Source organism: Rhinolophus sinicus, linkage group LG04 (assembly GCF_036562045.2).
Source record: "Rhinolophus sinicus isolate RSC01 linkage group LG04, ASM3656204v1, whole genome shotgun sequence".
Classification (NCBI taxonomy): Eukaryota; Metazoa; Chordata; class Mammalia; order Chiroptera; family Rhinolophidae; genus Rhinolophus; species Rhinolophus sinicus.
This window is the reverse complement of record NC_133754.1, coordinates 188,665,220-188,679,338: the sequence shown is the minus strand read 5'-3', so window position 1 is coordinate 188,679,338 and position 14,119 is coordinate 188,665,220. Positions and strand designations below refer to the sequence as shown.

General features: G+C 48.6%; 1 protein-coding gene and 1 long non-coding RNA gene across 11 annotated transcripts in view; one reads left to right on the top strand and one right to left on the bottom strand.

The window, feature by feature from the left end:
* GRIN1 (glutamate ionotropic receptor NMDA type subunit 1) overlaps window positions 1-2,027 on the bottom strand; it is a 22,884-nt gene extending 20,857 nt beyond the window's left edge. For 2 of the 9 annotated variants that reach the window (XM_019756778.2, XM_019756785.2), the window contains exon 1: window positions 1,328-1,718. In XM_019756778.2, the coding sequence (XP_019612337.2) occupies window positions 1,328-1,585 (258 nt within the window). In that variant the 5' untranslated portion in view covers window positions 1,586-1,718. Of the gene's footprint in view, window positions 1-1,327 lie in introns of all 9 variants that reach the window. The other 7 variants (XM_019756784.2, XM_019756782.2, XM_019756781.2 and 4 more) reach the window with 7 other exon arrangements.
* LOC141571217 (uncharacterized) lies at window positions 2,012-14,119 on the top strand. Of its 2 annotated transcripts, none has more exons than XR_012496026.1 (3): window positions 2,012-2,122; window positions 8,712-8,786; window positions 14,014-14,119. It is a non-coding gene; the product is annotated as an uncharacterized LOC141571217 (long non-coding RNA). The 2 variants fall into 2 exon arrangements; XR_012496025.1 differs by lacking the exon at window positions 14,014-14,119 and adding an exon at window positions 9,132-9,256.

Genomic DNA, 14,119 nt, shown 5'->3' with positions numbered 1-14,119 from the left:
AAACTGTGAGTTAGTTGGAGGAGGGATCCCCAGAAAGAGTCCTACCTGGACTTCCTGGCTCTACTTCATGTCCGTCCCTCCCCAGATGGAACAAGTGACTGAAGCCACTGGCCACAGAACATCACCCACTGCAGGCTGGGGCCTGGCAGTGGCTCGTGGGGCGAAGGGGTATCAGAGCAGAGCTCTGGCCTGGCTCCTGCAGTTGGGCCATTTGAACTAATTTGCCCTCCCCTCCAGCCTGCACCCACAGGTGCCCAGTCAGTGTTTGTGAGCATGTGTGTGCATGTGACATGAAGTTTGTGGCATGTGCTGGGACACACATGTGCACACTGTGTGCCCCGACATGTCTGTATTTGTATGTGTGTTTGCATGTGTGACAGCCTGGCAGGTGTGAGCACACATTTGCCTGTGTACCTTCGTATGCCAGGCAGTGTGTGGCACATGAGTGTGTCCATGGATGTGCATGGGGGGCAGGTGTGTATGTGAGTGAGGGTGTGCAACTGGTCATGTGCTGCTGGTGTGCATAAGTGTGTGCTAGTGTCAGTCTGTGCCTCCCTGTGTACAGACAGGGATGTACATGGGGGCACGTGTCTGTCTGCCAGGTGAGCAGGGGGAGCTACTCCCAGCGGCAGCCCTGCCTCTTACATAAGGAGCTGCAGTGCAGTGTTCCTGCGTCTGCATTGGAATTCAGCAGGCAACGCAGCCCAGAGGCAGCTCCGCAGGCAAATCCGGGAGTCGTGTCCTCCCCCACAGCCCACGCACTGGCTGCCAGCGGCCCCCATGCTGTGCCCTGCCGCCTCCCACACGTGCAGTGCTCACATCCAGCCCACAGCACACCCTGCTTCCACGCCTGGGCAGACCTGTGGCTGGGGGGAGGGGGAGAGGAAGGGTGGGAGTCAAGAAGCGGAAACAAAGGTGGCCCCTGGTCCCATTCTGTTTGAAGCCCTGCCTGCTTGTGACTGGGACAGGCACCTCTGACCTTAAGCCGGGGTGCCCCCACCCCCACATATTGCCAAATGCCTGCCACATGTCTGCACACACTGGTCAGGGCCTCGAGCCCTGGAATCCTTCTGAGAACTGGCTACACTGGCAGGGGACCGCTCTGGGGGCCAAGATGGGGCACTGGCTACTAGTGAGACCAACCCTGTCCAGAATGAGCCCTCTGACTTGGGTGTCCTCTCTTAAAGGCAGGGACAGGACTATGAAAAATGGATGAAACTGGGACAGCGGGAGGGTTGGAGGGTGAGGGAGAGACGATGGTGGGGAGGCGGTGGGGGGAGGGGAAAGAGCTGGCGCCCGCAAGAGCCCTGGGGGTGGGGGCCGGCACCTGGCTGGAGATGAGGTCCTCGCACACCGACAGGGCCATCTGGATGGCATTGGGCTTGTGGGTGACGGAGGTGGCGTTGAGTTGGATCTTCCAGGAGCCGTGCCGCTTGTTGGCCTGGTTCACGGCCTCGCGGAATACTTGCTCGTGCTTCCGCGTGCTCAGCACCGCGCCAATGTTGACGATCTTCGGGTCGCAGGCGGCACGGGCGAAGGAACAGGAGAAAAGCAGGGCGAGTGTCAGCAGGTGCATGGTGCTCATGGGCTCCGGGCAGCGCGAAAGCGGGGCCCTCGGCGCATCCCTGGCGGGGCGCCCCCGATCCCGCGAGCGAGGAGCGCCACGTCCTCGGGAGCCTTAAGCTCAGGACGTCTGCAGGAGGGGCGGGGACACCCGAGCCTTCGGCCGCCGGGGGATGTCCTGGGTGCGCGTGGGTTCCTGGCCCCGAGCGATTGGCGCTGTCCGCGGTGCTGAAGCGGGTCTCGGAGCGGCTCCTGTCGCCCCGTGCCGAGAGGACACCACGGCTGCGGCTCCTCCGCGGGCTTCGCTGGTCCCGGTCCCAACGCTGAGGCTACTGCGGCAGCTGCGGAGCCTGGAGCAGGACTCACGTCTCCTACCCCTCCCGCCACCCCCGCTTCTTAACACGGAGCTGAAGGGGGGGCGCCAGAGTGTGCGCCTGCGTTCCTGTGAGCATTTGTCAGAACGTGGCGCGAGGGAGCGCCTGTGTGGGAGTGTATGTGCGCGTGTGCGTGTACGCGCGCGCGTGTGTGCTGTCTGGAACCTGCAGGGAACTGAATTTAGGTAGGTTAGAGGGGTCCGCGTCACCGCGTGCAGCCGCAGCCTTGTGTGTCTTTTAACATAACCGAATGTTTTGTGCCAGTGTGTGTGTGTGTGTGTGTGTTGGCGTGCACAAGCGTGCACGAGTCCTCATCCATAGTCAGTGACATTTTGGTGCCTCACTCTCTAGGCTGGAGACCCAGGGATGTCGAGCCGCCCTAGGCCACGTCCATCTGGGGGAGGGAGTGTGGGGCTCCCCCCTCTTCAGGAGGCTTAAAAATGGGGAAAAGACACCACCTGCCTAGCCATGTGACTTGGACTTCCCCCAAAGGGTTGAAAAGAATAGAAGGGATGACAGTCGCCGCCCCCGTGTTGAGCTGGATCTTCCAGGAGTCTGGCGGTCTGGACCTAAAGCAGCTATGGAGAGACCAGGGTCGAGGTCGGGTGTCTGCAGCAGACCCGGCCAAGGGCAGACATCAGGAAGCATTGCTCAGTGAGGTGTGTGCCGAGATAGAAATCCATGCCCCTCTGCTGCCACTCCTTGCCTCTCTGATGCCCATTTCTTGATGCATTCCCAGCACTGCCACTCGCATCCTGCCGCTCTCCAGAGCTTCTCTAGTCCCTCTGGTCCTCAGGATCCTAATTCTTTGTCCCCTCTACCTCTGGAGTGTGCTTACCCCTCCCTAACTAGAGGAGAGCTAAAACTCCGCCCCCTGCCAGTGACATCACCGTTTCCAATAGCAACTAAGGATTCTGCAGACCCAACAGCAAAAGCCCCCAATGGGGACAAAGCTGGGTTGTCCCCACACCTAAGTGATGTTCTGAGCAGCAAACGGGGAGGGGGAGGGGGGAGTCATGCTGTTTCCCACCCCTTAGTTCTCACCAGGAGGCTGACCCCCACATTGGCAAACCCAGACACTGCGGGACCCCTGGCACTGAGAGGCAGGGCCTGTGGCGCTTGGCATGCTCCCCACTCCTCTCTCAAGGAAGGGAATCGCTGGTTGGGGGCTAATCCTGCTGCAGCCCTGCCTCTCTCTGTTCCCCACCTGAGGTTCACAGTGGAAGGAGCACCAGCCCTGGGGAAGCTGACGCCTCCTGTGGGCTCACAGGGGGGCGCGTGGGGTGTGCTCAAGGGCCCAGAGCCGGCCCCATCTCAAACTTCTGTGGCGTCCGGCAGGTCAGAGCCTGGAGGCTGCGTGTGTGCATTGGGCTGGGTAGACACCGGGTCAGCCAGCCCCGCTGTGGCCCAGACAGCCTCAGGACACTGGGGGAGGAAGAGCTTCACAGGGTTGCAGCCAGAGGGCCTGGCCCCTCCTCCTCCCTGCTCCCTCATGGGGTATGACGCAGCTTCTACTGGCCCTGGAGAGGAGTTTCTAAATATTGAGAAATTTGTGAGCTGCTTGTTACACACCTAGGAGCTTGAAACTGGCCATGGAGGGAGTATTTAGACCAGGGAAACTGCCAGACCCTACAAACAGGGCTCCTCTTTCCCTTCAGAATGCCATTTTACCGGCATACTACTGCCTTCCCCAGACTGCAGGTGCTTAAACTTTTGTTTGGAGCCCTTCCACATGTCCCCAATGTCCAGACATGGGGGGTGGGCAGCTGTGCCTGGCCCTCAGGCCTCAGTTCCCCCCATGAGTGAGTCTCTACTGGGCTTCACTCTCCATTTGACCTGTGGGCTTCTTCCATACCCCCATCCTGGGTGCAGGTGCAGCCCTAGAAGGCCTTGACCAAGCTTTGCCCCGCTGTGATAAATGAACCCCTGAGACTTGGATGTCTCTGAATCCTGGTGAGTCAGATTCTGTGGGGTGGGCCAAAGAGACCGGGAAGCTACCTCTCGCCCCAGGTAGGGAGGGAGGTTTTATTCTGTCCCAGGCCTCCCCATGGGAAGGTGCTCAGGAGCACGGCCACCTCAGTGCTCCCTCATTCTGCCCACAGCTAGAGGGAGCGGCTCCTGCCCCTCCTTCACTCCAACCTGGGATTCAGGCCCTCCTTGGCCTCAGTCAATTGGTGGAGTGGTTGTCACATGACCCAAGCTGACTACTCAAGGTTCTTCCCTAGGATTTTGGCCAGATCAGAACCTGGGACAAGAACCCACTTCTACATCCTTTCTGCAGATGAATCTTGGAGAATTGGGGCTCAAGAGCCACCTGTGGACACATTTCTGCCAAGAGCAAACCAATTTTTTAAAAAAAGATTCTTATTAAAATGTAGCTGACATGCAATATTATATGAGTTTCAGGTGTACAGATAGTTATTCAACACTTATCTGCCTAAAGGAGTGATCACCATGAGAAGTCCAGCAACCACCTGACCCCATCCCACCCCATCACAGTATTACTGACTCTATTCCCCTCGCTGCACATTACATCCCCCTGACTTACTTGTTTTACACCTGGAAATTTGGACCTCTTATTCCCCTTCACCTTTCCCCCCTTTTTAAATTTATCAATTACTGGGGCAGACAGGTGGCTCAGTTTGTTAGAGCGCAAGCTCTGGGCGATGGGGCTGCCGGTTCGATTCCCACATGGGCCAGCGAACTGTGCCCTCCGCAACTAGAATGAAGTCAGTGAGCTGCCTCTCAGCTCCCGGGTGACCAGATGGCTCAGTTGGTTGTAGCGTGGGCTCTCAACCACAAGGTTGCCGGTTTGACTCCCGCATGAGATGGTGGGCTGCGACCCCTGCAACTAGATTGAAAACGGCAACTGGACCTGGAGCAGAGCTGCACCTTCCACAACTAAGATTTAAAGGACAGCAACTTGCCTTGGAGCTGATGGGTCCTGGGAAAAAACACACTGTTCCCCAATAAAGTCCTGGAAATACACACTGTTCCCCAATAAAGTCCTGTCCCCATCCCAATAAAATCTTTTTTTTTTCTTTTTTTTTAATGACAAGCCCTTCTTCTTTTTTTTTTTGGGGGGGGAAGGGAACAGGACTTTTATGGGGGAACAGTGTGTACTTCCAGGCCTTTTTTTCCCCCAAGTCAAGTTGTTGTCCTTTCAGTCTTGGTTGTGGAGGGCACAGCTCAGCTCCAGGTCCAGTTGCTGATTTCTAGTTGCAGCAGGGGGCAGAGCCCACCATCCCTTGCGGGAGTCGAACCCGGCAACCTTGTGGTTGAGAGGACGCGCTCCAACCAACTGAGCCATCTGGGAGCTCAGCGGCAGCTCAGCTCAAGGTGCTGTGTTCAATCTTAGTTGCAGGGGGAGCTGCCCACCATCCCTTGCGGGAGTCGAGGAATCGAACTGGCAAACCTTGTGGTTGAGAGCCCACTGGCCCATGTGGGAATCGAACCGGCAGCCTTCGGAGTTAGGAGCATGGAGCTCTAACCGCCTGAGCCACCGGGCCGGCCCCTAAAATCTTTTCTAAAAAATGTTTTCTGTATCTATGAGTTTGTTAATTTTGGTCTTATATTCCACAGATAAGTGAAATCACATTGCATCTGTCTTTCTCTGACAGTCCACTCAGCATAATACCCTCCAGGTCCATCCATGCTGCTGCAGATGGCAAGAACCCATTCCCTTCCATGACTGAGCAATATTTCATTGTATATATGTACCACCTCCTCTTTATCCATTCTTCCATCGACGGACACCCAGGCTGCCTCCACATCTTGGCCATTGTAAATACTGCAATGAACATATGGATGCACATGTCCCCTTTAAGTAGTGTTTTGGGTTTCTTTGGATAAATACCCTGAATTGGGGTTACCTGGTCCTTCATTGTCTCTTGTTATAGCCTTTGTTTTAAAGTTTATTTTGTATGGTATAATTATGGCTACTCCAGCTTTTTGTTTGCTTGTTCGTTTTATTTCCATTTTCATTAAGTATATTTTTCCATCCCTTTCCACTCCTTCTGTGTGTGTCTTTCAATCTGAAGTGAGTCTCTTTTAGGCAGCATATGTAAGGGTTTTGTTTTCTTATCCATTCAGCCCTCATATGTGTTTTGATTGGAGCATTAAATTTGTTTACATTGAAAGTAATTGTTGATAGATATGTAGCTATTGCCATTTTATTTTTCATAATTTTGATTATTTTTCCATCTTAAAGAAGTCCCTCTAACATTTGTTGTAATACTGGTTTGGTGGTGATGAATTCCTTTAGCTTTTTCTTGTCTGGGAAGCTCTTTATCTGTCCTTCAATTCTAAATGATAGCCTTGCTGGGTAGAGTTATCTTGGTTGTAGGTCCTTGTTTTTCATCATGTTGAATTTTTTGTGTCAGTCCCTTCTGACCTGCAAAGTTTGTGTTGAGAAATCAGCTGACAATCTTATGGGAGCTCCCTTATAAGTTACTGGTTGCCTTTCTCTTGCTGCTTTAAGGATTCTCTCTTTGTCTTTAATCTTTGCCATTCTAATTATTAATGTGTCTAGGTGTAGACCTGTTAGGGTTCATCCTGTTTGGGACTGTCTGCGCTTCCTGGGCTTGTATGTCTATTTCCTTTGCCAGGTTAGGAAAGTATTTAGTCATTATTTCTTCAAATAGGTTCTCAATCCCTCGCTTTCTCTCTTTTCCTTCTGGTACCTATAGGATGAGAGTATTATTACACTCGATGTTGTCACAGAGGTCTCTTAAACTATCCTCATTTTTTAAAATTCTTTTTTATTTTTGCTGTTCTAATTGGGTGTTTTCTGCTACCTTGTCTTCCAAATCACTGAATCAATCCTCTGCTTCATCTAGTCTGTGAGTGATTCCTTCTAGTGCATTCTTTAATTTTGGTTATTGTTTTCTTCACCTGTGACTGGTTCTTTTTTATGGTTTCTATGCCCCTTTTATGCTTACAATCTCTTTGTTGAAGTTCTCACGAAGTTCCTTGAGTATCCTTATAACCATTGTCTTGAACCCTGTATCTGGTAGGTAGCTTGCTTCCATTTCATTTAGTTCTTTTTCTGGATTTTCTCCTGTTCTTTCATTTGGGGCATATTTCTTTGTTTCCTCATTTTGGCTGCTTCACTGTGTTTGTTTCTATGTATTAAGTAGATCTGCTATGTCTCCCAGTCTTGGCCAGGTGGCTTTATGTACTTGGTGCCCTGTGGGGCCCTGACACAATCTCCCTGGTCACCTGATCTGGGTGTCCCAGGAGTGTCCCTCGTGTGGGTTGTGTGTGCCCTCCTGTTATAGTTGAGCCTGATTGCTCTTGGCACATCAGTGGGTGGGATTGACCCTCAGGCTGACTGGCTGTGGGGTTTGGACACGTCCACAGTTTATAAGCTGTTGTGCAGGGGTCTTACCCCATTGAGTGGGATTCACCCTAGTGGGCTCTGGTGCTTATTGAGACCGCCCTTTGGGTGTGCTACTTGTGGGGCTAATTGGGTGGTGCTCTGCTGTGGTCTGACGACAACTTCCAAATATGTTGGTTCTGGGGTCTCTTGGGAGGGGCTCTGGTGCAGACCCAGGTCACCCACTGCTTGTGACTCGCTGGGGGCTACCTGGTAGGAGCTACAAAGACATCCACAGTTGTTAGCTGCCTGTACTAAACTCAGAGGCATGTGGGAGAGGTCACGCTGAGAACTGAGGATGTTTGCCACCAATACTGGGCCTGGGGTAACTCTGCAAAAATCCAGGACACCTGGAGACCTGCTGCCACCTGCTCCCTCAAGGTTCAGCCACTGTTAAAGCCTCATGCAGTATGAGAGTTAACACGTTGCGTACGGCGGGGTTTAAATTCCTCCTACCCCTCTGTTCTGGCAGGTTTTTAAAAGAAACTACTTTAAAATGCACTCTTCTCTTTAAACCGTAAATGCTTCTATGTCATTTATTATTTTTCTATGGAATTTTTTAGGATTTACTCACCTATGATGTTAGTAATCCCTCCTGGTGTGATACTGCAGAAAGCAGCTTCCTTTGTGCAGTGGGACACGGCAAAAATTGCATATGTACCAAGTTTCACTTCTCACTTTTTTTGATGCGCACACTTTACACACCCGTGTGTGATATTTTTTCTTTCCTCTTCCCACTATGGGCTCCAGATGATGCGTGGCCAAATCTCCCGAGAGCCTGGCCGGATTGTCTTCCTTGGGGGCCCACTGCGTAGGCACTTTCACAGCTGGTTCCCTATCGCCACTCGTCTCACCTCCGTCTTGGCCTCTCACTGCTCTCTGCCCAATCTTTTGAAATTCTCGTTATCCGTCCTTAACGCATGGCTCAGAAAAAATGAAGATTCTCGTGATCCGTACGCAACGTGTTAAGTGAGGCAGGGTCTCAGGGAATCACTAGAGGAGGAAGAGTTGTGGTCACCAGGTTAATGTAAATTCTGGTTTGGTGACAGTGCTGAGCATGGAGCTACTCAGCAAAAGTCTCAGAGCACACTGAGGCCAGTCTCTGCCTACCTGGGGCCCGCGGACTCAGATAGTTTTCCTAGAAAGAGTATGATAAGAATGGGGCTGGCTGCTCAAGGAGAAAGTGCCTCCAGCTGTGCGCAAGTTGGGTGGGGCAGGGTCCCAGCTAAGTCAGCAGCGTGGAGCTGTGGAGCTCACCCGGCCAATCAGATTCAGATTTGGCCGTAAGCGTAGGGGGCGGGCTCAACACAGGAAAGATGGCGTCCGCCTGCCGGCTGCTCGGGAGGAGAACTCCTCACAGGGAAAATGCTGAGTGTCCTCCACCCTTTGTCTCAAAGCCACATATCTCGGTCTGCCTCCCGTGTGCCTCCTCCGACAACCCTTCAGTCACCGTCCCTGCGCTGGAACCCAAGGTGAGTGCCCGCGAGTGAGTGAGTCTGTGTGCGGGCCCTTTAAGAGGACACTTGGGTTTCTTGCTGCCTCCGTCCCACCCAGATGGTCGGAATCCCCACTGTTTTTCACAGACAGTTGTGGGGGCTCCTCTTCCCAGTATTCCAGGCTGGGGCGTCTAATATTGGGGGAGCTGGGATCCCTTGCTCTTCCTGGGGGAACCTCCACAGACGAGGTATCCCTCCTGGTTCTCAACCACCACAGGGAGGTTTGGGGTTAGCCAGTTCTGTGTCTCCGCCCCTCCAACCAGTCTTGATGTGGTTTCTTTATATCCTTAGTTATAGGGCTTCTGTTTGTCTAAATTTCAGATGGTTCTCCAGGTTGATTGTTCTATAACTTAGTTGAAATGTTAACGTGTTCACGGAAGGACGCAGGCAGTGTTTATCTGCTCTGCCATCTTGGATCTCTCAAGAGGAAGCCTGTTTGAGAGGAGGAAGCTGACAGGCAGAGGAGCAGGTGTGCAGGGAATGTGTCCATCCACCTTGCCCATGGCGGGCCAAGTGGGCTTAGGAAGGTTGGGCTTCCTTCTGGTGCTCCCCTGCTGTGAGGACCTCGAAATCAGGACTGGGAGATGGGGTTGGTCGTCAGCAGGCCTGAGTCAGGGTCTCTGTCCCCTGATCTGGGGAAGCCCAAGGGCCCTCACAGAAAATAGCTGCGGACACCGATGACACTGGTGTCCCTCCTACCCCTGTCCCTGTCCTCTCTGACTGTCTAAATTCTGCTTTTCCTGAAGGACCATATTCCCAACATCCCAAAGTCCCCACACATCCCGCGTGGGCAAGACTAAACATTCATGTGTAATTCACTCAAAAGACATTTCTGAGCACCTACTACACCTACTATGTGCGAGGCACTGCCCTAAGGGCTGGGGGTACAGCAGTGCAAAAGTCAGACCCCTGAACCAAAGTGTCTGGCAAATAAATAGGTACCTTACACCATTTCATGCAGCATTACATACTCTGAAGAAAAGGACAGCGGAGTAGGAGGCTTGAAAGTCATGGGGCTGCATGTGGAGTTTGACATGCGTCCCTTCAAAGGGGGGCCCAGTTCCTCGCCTTTGGATGTGGCCTGACTTTGGTGACCTTTCTAATGGATAGAATATGGCAGCAGTGACACTGTGTGACTTCCGAGGTAAGATCCAGAAAGGGCAGCTTTCCTGGCACTGTTCCCCTTGGGTCACCTGCTCTGGGGGAAGCCGCCAGAGCCATGTCGCAAGGATGTTCACCAGCCCTGGGAGAGGCCATTTGGAGGGAAATGTCTGCCAGTGGAGTGACCTCCTGCCAATGGCTAGCACCAACTTGCCAGCCATGGGAGCAAGTCACACCTTGGAAACTCCAGCCATCCAGCCCTGGTTGAGCCTTCAAATGACTGCAGCCCTGGCTGATATCTTGATTGCCACCTGATGAGAGACCCTGAGCCTGAACCACCCTGTTAAGCTGCTCCAGAATTCCTGAGCACAGAAATCGTGAGAGATAATAAATGCTATTGCTGTAAGCACTACATTTTGGAGTAATCTGTTATGCAGCAGTAGACAACTAACTAATCAACACAGGGTGCCATTCCAGGGAATGCCTCACCTAAATGACATTTGAGAAGATATGGAATGAAATGAGAGCAAGTTATGCAAATATCTGTGGAAACAGTGTTTCTTGGAGAGTGAGTGGCACGTGCAAAGGCTCTGTGGTGGAGAGATGAGGCCCGGATCAGAGTGAGTGGGGGAGACAGTGATGGAAGAGGGCAGAGAGGTCATGGGCGGGATCCCATGGGGCCAGGTAGGTCACGATGAGGGCTTCAGCTTTATTGAAATGTGGCAGGACACCACCGGAGGGATTTGACCAGAAGACTAATCACCTGGCAGCTATGTGGGTAACCAAGGGAGATGGGGGAGTGACCGACCGGGATGGATAATCCATGTGCCAGGCAGGAGAGGTGACAAGACAAGGGAGGAGGAATGTGACGAGTCAAAAATAACTCCCAAGTTTTTGTCCTGAGCAACAGAGGACGGTGATCAGATTTACTGAGAATAGAAACGTGGGGACCATAGGTTTTTTGAAGTAGGATTCAAGATTTCGATTTCCTTACAAAGTTTCCACTAAGCATTACTGCAGTCAATCCCACAAACTCTGACCTGCCGTGTTTTTATTTTCATTCTGTTAAACATATTTTCTATGTTTCCTTGTGATTTCTTCTTTGACTTATATGTTACTTAGAATTGTTTAACTTCCAAATATTTGGAGAGTTTTCAGATATGTTTCTGCTATTGATTTTTACTTTATTTCAATATAGTCAGAGAAAGTCTGTTGTTGATTTTAAATACACTGGGACTTATTTTATGGTCCACAATATGGTTTTTCTTGGTAAACGTTCTGTATGCACTAGAGAAAATTGTATATTCTTCTGTTGTTAGGCAGAGCGTTATAATACATGCAGATGAATCTCATTGTGGTTTTAATTAGCGTTTCCCTGATGACTAATTAAGTTGAGACTCTTCATATGCTTATTAGCTTATGTTTTTTTGTTTTTTTTGAGATATGTCTATTCAAATCGGTTGATCATTTTAATTGGGTTAATTATCTTTTTACTATTGCATTGTAAAGGTTCTTTATATATTCTGGACAAAAATCTTTTATCAGATGTATGTTTTGCAAATATTTTATCCAAATCTATGATTTGTCTTTTCATTTTCTTAACATTGTCTTTAAAGTGCAAGAGTTTTAAATTTTGATGAAGTCAAATTATCAAAATTTTTTCTTTTATTGATTGTGCTTTTGGTATAGCTAAGACATCTTTGCCTGACCCAAAGTTATGAAGATTTTATTTTATGTTGTCTTCTAAGAATTTTGTAGTTTTCTTATATTTGGCGTTGATTTTTGGTGTGTGGTGGGAGACAAAGTTTAAATTCTTCCACTTGTATGTCGATATCCAGCCGACCCAGCACCCCTGGCTGAAAAACCCATCTTTTTTGATGGAATTCCCTTGCTACGTTTGTAGAGAATTAATGGACCACAGATGTAAGGGTTTATTTCTAGAATCTCAGTTCTGTTCCATGATCTATGAGTACATGTTCATTCTTATACAAGTACCACGCTCTTGATCACTGTAGCTTTGTAGTGAGTTTTGAAATCAGCCATACGTAGTCCCTCAAAATCATTGTTTTTCAAGATTGTTCTGGCTATTCAGGGTCCTTTGTATTTACATATACATTTTAGGATTAACTTGTCAATTTATGCTAATATTTGATAGAGGGTGCACTGAATTTATAGATCAATTTGTGGAAAACTGATCTTAACAATACTGAGTTTTTGATCCATTTATTTAAATAATCTTTATGTTAAGCAATGTTTTATAGGTTTTAGTGTACAAGTGTTACACTTGTTTTGTTAAATTTATTCCTAAGTATTCGATGCAATTATGAATGGAATTGTTTTCTTAATTTTATTTTCAGCCTGTTCATTGCTAATATATAGAAATGAAATTGACTTTTGAATATGAATCCTGTACCTGTGACCTTTCTGAATTTATTAATTCAAGTAGGGTTTTGTTGGTGGTGGTGTTGACTCCTGAGCATTTCGTAGAAGATCATGTTGTCTGATCATGTTGTCTGAAAGTAGACAGTTTTCCTTCTTCCTTTTCAGTCTGGATAGCTTATCTTTTCTTTTCTTATTGGGGAATATTGGAGAACAGTGTGGTTCTCCAGGGCCCATCAGCTCCAAATCATTGTCCTTCAGTCTAGTTGTAGAGGGTGCAGCTCAGCTCCAAGTCCAGTTGCCATTTTCAATCTTAGTTGCGAGGGGCACAGCCCATCATCCCAGGCGGAAATTGAACCGGCAACCTTGTTGTTGAGAGCTTGGCTCTAACCAACTGAGCCATCCGGCCGCCCTGTTATGCTTTTCTTGCCTTACTGAACTAGGTAGAACTGCCTGTACTGTGATGGATATAAGTGGTGAGAACAGACATCTTAGACTTGTTCTCAGTCTTAGAGGAAAAGCTTTGTTCTTTCACAATTAAGTATGATGTGACCTGTAGGGTTCTGTGCCTATGTGCCTTTGCCATGTTCTCCTCTACCACTAATATTTTTGTTGAGATAAATATTCTTTTTGAGAATATTTATCCTAAATAGTACTGGATTTTGTTGAATGCTTTTCCTGCATCTACTGAAATGGTCATATAGTTTTGGTGCTTTACTATCAATATGATGTATAACATTAATTAATTTTTAGATGTTGAACCAACCTTCTATTTCTAAATTAAATCCCACTTGGTCTTGATATATAATCCTTTTTACATGTTACTGAATTTTGTCTGCTAATATTTTGTACAGAATATTAATGGAGGACATTGGTCTGTAGTTTCCTTGTGATGCTCTTGTATGGTTTTGGTATAAAGGGGATACTGGCCTCAGAATGAGCTGGGAAGTATTTCCTCCTCTTCTATTTTCTGGAAGAGTTTGTGAAGGATTGGGATTAATCCTTCTTCAAATGTGTGGTATAATTCACCAGTAAAACCACCTGAGCCTAAGACTTTTGGGGGTGGTGGTGGAGGAAAAGGAAAGTTTAAAAATTATTAATCCAATTTCCATATATATATATATATATGTCTGTAAGGTCAGAAGTGATGTCCCCTCTTGTATTCCAGACTTTATTTTTCTAGATCAGTCTAGCTAAACATTTGTCACTTTTGTTGATCTTCCAAAGACACAACTTTCATTTCACTGATTATCTGTCATTTTTCTGCTTTCTACTTTACTGACTTCTCTAACATTTATTCTTTTCTTCTGCTTGCTTTAGATTTCATTTGCACCTTTTTCCTATGTTTCTTTAGAAACGTAGGTTTCAAATTTCAAGATCTTTCATCTCTTCTAATATAAACATCTACAGTTATATATTCTTCTCTAAGTTCTGCTTTAGCTGCGTACTGTAAATTTTGACATTTTTTCCCATTCAGTTCAAGATATTTTCTAATTTCCTTTGTGATTTCTTCTTTGACCTCTGGTTCATTTAGAACATTTATGGATTTCCAAAGTATTTCTTTTTATTTCTATATTACTTCTATGCAGTTAAAATATGTTGCATGACTTCAAACATTTTTTTTTAAAGATTTTATTGGGGAAGGGGAACAGGACTTCACTGGGGAACAGTGTGCACTTCCAGGACTCCCCTCCAAGTCAAGTTGTTGTTCCCTCAATCCTAGCCGCGGAGGGTGCTATTCAGCTTCAAGTTGTTGTCCTTTCAGTCCCAGCTGCAGAGGTTGCAGCCCAGCTCCAGGTCCAGCCACCGCCGCCAGTTGCAGGGGGCGC